This window comes from Pipistrellus hanaki, assembly GCF_964339955.1.
Source record: "Pipistrellus hanaki genome assembly, chromosome: 10".
Classification (NCBI taxonomy): domain Eukaryota; kingdom Metazoa; phylum Chordata; class Mammalia; order Chiroptera; family Vespertilionidae; genus Pipistrellus; species Pipistrellus hanaki.
Genome location: NC_140512.1, coordinates 71,316,385 through 71,324,869, shown reverse-complemented (window position 1 = coordinate 71,324,869; position 8,485 = coordinate 71,316,385). Strand labels below are relative to the sequence as shown.

General features: G+C 63.7%; 1 protein-coding gene across 1 annotated transcript; it reads right to left on the bottom strand.

Annotated features, from left to right (window-relative positions):
* Positions 1–332: 332 nt before the first annotated feature.
* On the bottom strand, positions 333–5,503 carry EN2 (engrailed homeobox 2). The gene is made up of 2 exons (XM_084897563.1): positions 3,823–5,503; positions 333–1,063 (listed from the first exon to the last, which is right to left on the bottom strand). The coding sequence occupies exons 1-2, from the start codon at positions 4,487–4,489 to the stop codon at positions 747–749; spliced, it is 984 nt and encodes a 327-aa protein (XP_084753689.1). The 5' UTR covers positions 4,490–5,503; the 3' UTR covers positions 333–746.
* Between the last annotated feature and the right edge of the window lie 2,982 nt (positions 5,504–8,485).

Sequence of the window (8,485 nt, the reverse complement as noted above, 5' to 3'; positions counted from 1 at the left end):
GCAGGAGCCTGAGCCTGGGCTGGAGGGAGAGTCACCCCTCTGCTCGAGGCCCTGGTGCTGAGGCGGAGAGTTGGCACTAGCTGTGTCGGAGGGACAGGGGACAGCAACACAAATACAGATTCAGACAAGCACTCCCGGGCCTGGGGCGGGGAGAGAAGGCAGGAGGAGGGATGGCGCGGAGTGTGGTGAGGCTGAAAACCACTGTGGGCCCATGCCTAGCACAGGCCCGGCAAGAGGCATGGCCACTCTTCCCCAAAGGGCCTGGCCGAGGCTGGGGCGCGGCCCTCCTGCTGCCCATGGCACGGACCATACAAACAAAGTGGCAGAACTCATAGACCAAGTAGGAGCTATTTATTCGGTTCACAGTCGTGTGAAATGCAGCAATAAAAATCTTTGGACTTCAGCAAGTTGTTTAATTTTTTTCTTTTGAAATAAAAAAGTGTCCCATAAGGAACTTAGGGGATTAAAAAAAAAAGATGAAACCCTAAGCAGCCCCCTTTGCAAAAAAATAAAATCATAAAATTAGCATAATCTCAAACACACAAAAATAAAAAAAAATATTTCATAGTCAGATATTTTGGATTTTACATCACCTGTAAATTATATACACATAGAATATTGCAGAACCGTAGCTAACACACGACCTTTTCACTAGGAATGCTGGTATAATTTTTGTACACTTGCCCTTTTTGATAGCTTTAAATTATTGCATTGTTTCGCGCAGAGACTCGCAGGGAGAAGAGGCGCTACTCGCTGTCGGACTTGCCCTCCTTGGCGGCGGTGGAGTGGTTGTACAGGCCCTGCGCCATCAGGTGCACCGCCAGCGTGTTCTTGTTCCCCGTGGCCTTCTTGATCTTGGCCCGCTTGTTCTGGAACCAGATCTTGATCTGCGACTCGTTGAGGCCCAGCTCCTGGGCCAGGCTCTGGCGCCGCTGCTCTGTCAGGTACCTGTTGGTCTGGAACTCGGCCTTGAGCCTCTGCAGCTGCTCCGCGGTGAAGGCTGTGCGTGGCCGCTTGTCCTCTTTGTTGGGGTTCTTCTTCTTTGGTTTTCGGGACCTGGGGCCTGGGGAGGTGCGGAGGAGAGAATGCTGGTGAGGGGCTGCAGACCTGCCTGCTGGCTCAGAGCAGATCGCTCCACCAGCACGGGAGCACGCAGCTGCGGAGGGAGGCACCCAAGGTCTCTGGGCTGGACTTTGGGGGGCCTGGGCCTGGGCTGGCAACCACCACCAGGTCCCAACCCCGGAAAGAAGACTAGGGGCAGCGAAGCCTAGTGCGGGTGGAGTGGGTGCAGGGCAGACTGCGTGGAGAAGTCTCCAGACAGAAGGGAACGTCCTGGAGGAAAGCAGCCCTACAGCCTGGTGGGCCTTGCTAGCCCTTCCGGAGGCTCTGTCCCCTACAGACTGGCAGGCATCGGTGCTGGGCCAGAGATGAGGGGGGAGATGGGGGAGGGGCAGAGTAGCAGAAGCTCTGGGGGCTGTGGAGGGGCTCCCACAAGAGCCTCACAGGGGACACCCAGAGGGTGCCAAGGGCTGTGGGTCCTGATCACGGGAGGGCCAGACATCTGCCTCCACCCCCCCCACACACACACACACACTGGCCCTGCAGGCCCAAGTTTATTGTTTCCTTTAAGGACCGAAGCAGTGTCCTCGGGTGGAAGCAGCCCTGCTAATCCAAGCTCCCCTTCACCCCACCACGCCTCCTTGGTCCCCAAGCACAGGAGGGAGAGCCTGTCTCTGCTGGCTGACCTCAGCTGCCTGCCCTCCCTCCCCCCACCCACCGGAGCCCCCACTGAGGCCTCCCAGGCTAGGACCTTCTCCTCACTTGGGAAGTGGTTATAAGCTCCAGGACCCCACAGTCTGCAAAGGCCGAGCAGTGCAGAGGGAAGCGTTTTCGTTTTGTTGGTCAAGCTCACTGGGGCCGAGAGGGAGAAAGGAGGCCACGGAGGCTGCTGGGTGCGGGGCTGCACCCCGGGGCCTCCATCTGTGAAGTGAGTGACAGCTTTGGGGCACTCTCCACCTCGGCCTTTAAGAAGGTGCCTGTGGCTGGAGACTAGACCTTGGGCAGCCAGAACTCCAGGTCCCCACCCAGTCCCCAGCCCACCCTGCAGGCTGCACCCCCCCCAACCCACAGGGACCTGGGGGTGGGGATCCACAGCTCCAGGCTGTGCTGAGCCCAGGGCTGGGGATGGTCTGGGGAGCCAGCGGGCGTGGTGGCTGACCCGGCCCAGCTCTCTCCTGGGAGGGAGACTCCCACAGCGGGCCGGGCAGTGGGCACCAGAGAGGGGTTGCAGGGGCTGCAGGGCTTTTCAAACTCCTGGCCTTTTAGGTGATAAAGTACCACACTCCCGCCCTCGCCCCGGGGGCCATCCACACACCAGGGGCACCAGCACCAAGCGCAGCCGCAGGCCGGTGCAGAGGGGGCAGTGGGCCGGCGGCCGCAGGGGGCAGGGGCTCTATGAGGCCGAAAGGACCAGGTGTGTGCACGGGCCTCTGTTTTCAGGGCCAGGTCAGTCTCCACTCCCTCCTCCACCCCAGAGGCACGCTTACCCCCCAAACTCCTCTGCTGCTGGGGTTCCTGCAGACACAGAACCGCCCCCCCCCCCCACACACACACACTAGTTCACTAGTTCAGGGAAAGAAAATCTCCCAAAAGCAGAATTTTAGTGCCCTTTCTTCCTGGAGTTTCTTTCAAAACGAAACACGTAGGAGTCTCGGAAACAGAACCAAACCTCAGCAAGAAAACTCTGCCTCGCTCTTTCCCGAAACCCCGAGGAATGAAGGAGATCTCACGGTTTGTTTGTTGTTTCAGTCCGGAGCCCCGCGCTCTGGCCGCCGCCAGGCTCCAGGCTCCTCGGGGCTGGTTTGGCGGGCTGCTCCCCGCGCACAAAGCCAGCGCGGCTCCTCGCGGCCCCATTGTGAGCCTCTATGTTAATTAAATATTAACAAAGGAGGGCGGCGAGAACAATAGAGCAAATTTCAGATCTAACTGGAGAAATTGGGGTTTCACGAGAGAGACGGTCAAGGCAGCAGCCAGGCAGCGGGGTGAGGCTGTGCCGGGCCTGCGGAAACACGCTCTGCCGAGGGCTGGGGCAGGGGGTCCGGCTGGGGACAGACCCGCACTCAGTGCAGCTGGGTCTCACCGGGACTTGGCCTCGGCTTTTTAAAACCCAGACCTGTGAGAGACTCCACCTACACACCCCTCTCCACACCTGCCCCTTCCCTGCGCGGGAGCAGCCGGGAGAAGTTCCCTTTTCTGGGGGCACCGCCGCCCCCTCCCCGAAGCTGTGTGCGAGGTGGCGCTGCACCCCCCGCGGCGGGCACAGGGCCCTGGGGTGAGAGCGGAGCGCCTGGTTCCGCTGCCCTCTCCGCTCCCGGGGCCCGCAGCGCCGCGAGGGCGAGGAAAGAGCTGCCGCCGCTCTTCTCTTCCGGGCGCTTCTGGGGTTTCTGGGTCGCAGGAGGAATCTAGGTCCCAGCCACCCCCGTTTCCCACCAAATAAACTCCAGCCAGGGGATCGGGGCTAGGGGCTGCTCGGAGAGGCCCCGAAAGGAGAGAGAGAGAGAGAGAGAGAGAGAGAGAGAGAGAGAGAGAGAGAGAGAGAGAGAGAGAGAGAGAGAGAGAGAGAGAGAGAGAGAGAGAGAAATCCTTCCGCTCTTGCCATTCTGAGAAGTCTGTACACCCCGGCCAACTAGCCCTGCGCCCTCGCCTCCCGGCCGCAGCCCGGCCGCACAAAACGTCGCGGAGAGCGGCTCTGTGCCCTGGGGGGGGGGGGGGGGGTCCCGGCGTCTCCTCCCCCGCACGGTCCCCGCCCGCCGGGCGGCTCACCTGAAGAAGGCCGGTCGGAGTACCGCGTGCAGTAGACCCAGGCCGGCCAGAGCATGGGCTGCGCGCCCAGCGCGGCGCCGGCCTGCGAGCTGTCCGAGTCTGAGCTCAAGGACAGGTCGCCGCCTCCCAAGCCGCGCGCCTTGAGCGCCCCGTCCAGGGGGCCGCCGGGGTCGCCGCCTTTCTTCGCGTCGCCTTGCAGCGAGAGCGCCTTGGAGCCTCCTTCCCCTTCGCCCGGGGACTCGCTGCCGCCGCCCGGCAGCGGCCCGCCGGCACCCGGCGTGCAGGGCGCCCTGGGCCGGGGCTCCCGGGCAGACCCCGGCAGCGGGTCCGCGCCGCCCGCGCCGCCCCCTCGGTCCGCGCCGCCTTCGCCGCCGCCTCCGGCGCCCCTTCCTCCGCCAGCGCCGGCACAGCAGGTCCCCGCGTCCTTTCTCCGGCCGAACTCGGGTCGCAGGATGTTGTCGATGAAGAAGTTGGTGATGCGGTGAGGGTGCTGGTGGTTGCCTGGCACCTGCAGGACCGCTGGCAGCGCCAGTGCCCGCCGGCGTCCCGTGTCTGCATCGCCGGGGCTGCCGCCGCCGCCCGAGCCGCCACCCGGGCTGGATTCCGGCTGCCACTGCCCCTCCGCCGCCGCCGCCGCGTCGCTGGGCTTGGAGTCATTCTCCTCCATGCTGTTCACGACAAATCCCAGATCGTTTCTCCGGGGACCCTCCGATCAGCCCTCTGCCCGCCGGCGACGCACCAGGGGACCCCCGCGGCCGGCCCGCGCCGCCACCCCGCCGGGTCTTCCAAGGGCGGGCGCAGGGGCCGCGGCCAGGGCTGGGGTCCTGCAAGCCGCCGGCCGCGCTCGGAGCGGAGCTCTTCCAATCCGCGAGATGAGTTCGAAAATACCAAACGTTGCCCGGTGCCCCAAGCCGGGAGATTCAAAAGTCCGGTCCCCCGGCGGCGGGGCGCGCGGGCGCTGGGCAGTCACAACGGTCCTGCAGGGACGCGGGGCGCCTCCGGGCTCCGCGCTCCTCTCCGCGCGCGGCCGCCCCTGCTCCGCCGCTGCCGGCGCTGCCGCCGCAGTGGCCGCCGCGGGCTGGAGCTGCGCGCATGCAGGCAGCGCTCCCGGCGCTTACGCCCGCCCGGGCCTACTCCGGCCGCCGCCGCCGCCCGGCCGCCCTCGAGGGTGCGGGGCGCCGGCGGTCTGCGCGTCCGCCGCTGCCGGCACGCACATGGAGGCCCGCGGGCCCGCGCTGAGCTCGGCCGCCGCCCCGCCGCGGGCCCGGGCGCACCACCTGCGTGCGGCCGCGCCCCCGCCGAGCCCCGCCGAGCCCCGCGGCCCGAGCCGCATGGGTGAGAAGTGGAGGCTGGGCCGGGCCGGGCCGCGCCGGGATACCCGCGCTCCCTCGCCGCCTGCGCGCCCTCGTGGCCAAGACCTCCGCGCCGGCTCGGAAATTTCCAGGCCACTTAGCGCGACCTGAGACACTTTCACTCTGGATTTCGTTCTTATTTTTAACAGAGCCCCCTCGAGTGACGTCGCGGGCCGGGCTCATGGACACGTGCCGCGGGCCAATGGCCGTGGCGGCTCGCGCCCACGTGACACGCCAACCGCGGCTGGGTGACAGGAGGCTCCGCCGCCCCGCCCCGCCCTCGCCGCCCCGCCCTCCCTTAAAGCAGCCGCGTCCTCCGCCTCGGGGTGCGGGAGCCCCGATTCCGCGAGACCCTGACGGCGGCGTCCCTGCGCTCGAACGCGCTTTCCCGTCGCTGGAACGGAAGGAACCCTCACGGTGGCATTCTCCGGTCACCCTGGTGTGCGGCCGCACACACGGTCTGGGAGATTGCAATTTTTAACATTTCCATATTGTTTACCGTAGGGAAAAAATCCCACAATTCCTTGCACAAAATGCATAAATCATATTAAATAGGCTGCCGAGATACAAAGGGACTTTTGTAGCACGCGTTCCTCGCTATGGAGAGGGCAGTTGTCACTTACGTTTGACTTTGGTGACTGGCAGGTTCCTGTGTTGAACGCAGAGCTGGCGCTCAGGACCCTCCTCCTGCAGGCACTTACTGTAAGTGTGCGTGTGTGTGCGTGTGCGTGTGCGTGTGCAGAACGGCGCGTGCAGAAGGCAAGGTCCCCTGGGGACACCCATCCTCAGAAAACCGGCAGGCGGACCAGGAGGAGCGCGGGAGCAGATTTCAGGCTCCGCGGGAGGGAGAAATAAAGGCGCCTGGGGGTCCAGCTGAGTAGTTGGGTTTGGAAATTCCTAGCCAACCACACGCCCTGCCCCCAGGCCTTCCACCTCCTCCTCTTAAATTCCTTAAAATGGTTTCACTGAGGAGCTGGGCCCATCCGAAAGGGGATTTGTTTTCCCCTCCCTCCTTCCTCTGTCCCTTTTGAAACTTCCTTTCCAGCTGCTGTCAGATGTCCTCTTCTCTCCCCTTCTCCCTCAGGGTCCTGCCAAAAAGCTCCTCTCTCCTGACCGCCAACACCCTTGGTTACCCGAGGAGCACCTGTCCATTATTTAAAATGCATTTTTATGGAAATTTGCACACTTTGAGAAAACACCCAAAAGGGCAATTCTGAGGGTGCAGGAGCATTGGCACAATAAAAGTGCCCTTGGTGGAAAGGGGTGGAGGGGAAGAGGGAAGAGGAGGTGGTGTCCGGTGCCCCAGGACTGGCCTGCAGAGGGGCAGAGGCGGCAGCTTCAGCTTCCGGTGCCAAACAGCCGAGGCCCATGCCAGTGTGGAGGAAGCTCTGGGTCAGGGACTGCCTGCCAAGTGCTGCCAGGCCAGGAGAGGGGGAAGGTCTGCAAGCAGCCCTCCAAGCAGAGTGATGGCCAGGCCCCGACCATCCCCAACCCAGCTCAGCTCTGCTCCTGTGCCCGCCCCCCGCCCCCCGCCTCCCAGATCCTGTCCCCTTTCACCCGCTGCAGGCTCCAGGTGCAGCAGCTGCTCCGGTGGGAACTGGCCCCAGGAGGAGGGGCATGGGGGGCAGAAGGAGGACCTGGGCTGGCCACCAAAGGGGTGAGGCATGTAGATGCTGGGTGTGGGTAGGCTCTGGAGGCAGATGGGGAGCTCATGTGTCCCCTGTGAGATTCAAGTAGGGCGAGGAAGCCACTACTCCCTTGAGGCGACTCACAAATCTTCCTCGCCCCCTCCCTCCAATTTGGAAGGGTTATCACGAAATTACCTGGCTAAACACACACCTGCCAGGGACACTGCTTGGGTCTCAAAAAATGAAACCCCACAGTCTGCCGGCCCCTAGGAACACGGAGCTGCTGGGTTTGTGGGAACTGCCTACAGCTCGGGGAGCAGCCAGTCCCTTTGGGTCTCCTGAAGGCAGGGGGTGGGAGGACAGCTCAGGGCCCTCGGATCCCTGCAAAGCGGTCCAGGCTAATTTCCCATTCATCCCCTGAAAACCAGTTAGGCCGCCTCCTAAGAAATACTTCCGTTTCTTGGGCACTACTGGGCCCAAGGTGGGGACTCCTGCTGTGTTCCTTCCTGTGACCCAGACCCCAGCTCCCCAAGAGCGCACTCTCCTGGCAAACCTGGACTTGGGGTCTCCAGGCTGCTGGGAAGGAGGGGCACTCTGGGCTTTTGGCCTGGGGGGCGGGGTCCGGGTGATGCAGCAGGAGCAGAGAGAGGAGTGAGGAGAGCAGTAATTGGGGGGTGGACATCTCAGGCTTCCCAGAGCCACCCAAACATTAGAGTCAGCCTGGAGAGTGGGCACCATCCAGCAGGCCTTGGGAGGCTGTGGGATTTGGCCAAAGCTGCACAAATTGGTTTGTTCAGGGGCAGAGAGGATCCTGTCTTACACAGAAACCTCAAGCAGTTTCCAGAAGCTTCAAAAACGTGCTGGAGGCCCAGTTTGGGACGCAGCCCGGCTGTGTGTGCTTTTCTGGCGGGGTCGGGAGCCTGTCTTTCCGAGTCTCTGACGCCGGACCTCACGGTGCTGGCCCACGCCCTTTTCTCCAGTCCTGACCTGCCGAGGCCCTCAGGGCCGGGCTCTGTGCAGCCAGGCAGGCCCCCTCGGGACACCTGGGTCTCCCCACGCAGCCCAGCTGGGAGCGCCAGCCCTTCTCCTCTGGCGGGAGGGGGCGCGGCTTCCTGAGGACAGCCCCATTCCTTCCCAGCCTGTCCAGGGGGGGGGGTGGACAGGCTATCTGAGCCGGAACAGGCTTCCCCACGGGAGGATTTTTAACATTGACTCCAGTGGTGCCACAAATGACGTCTGGCACCTGAGGGTGGCAGGGATTCCTGGAGACTCGGTGCCAAGCTGTGGAACCAGGCCCCCTCCCTGCTTTTTCTTAAACTAGGCCGGAGGAGGGTGACTTTTCTGGAGGCTCTGCTCCCCTCACTTCCCACACTCCTCTGGGCAGGTGAGGGACACTGGGGGAGCCGCTGCCATGGCAGCGGGTTCGCCCTGGGGACATGGCACTGGGCTGGTAGACGTGCCCGCATTTGGGAGAGCCACCCCTGACCTCAGCACAGCCGGCAGGGGAGCCCTGAGCCGGCAGGAGCCGCCCTCCATCCTTGCGAAGCGCTGCGCCCCCGCCTTAGACAAAGGCCAAAGCGGGCCAGGGATGGGGACACTGTGGCCTGGGGCCACGACCGACTGCTAAGACTAACCAGGAAGAGAGGGGTTAAAGGCAGCAGAGGTGCCTGGAAAGGGAGGGTG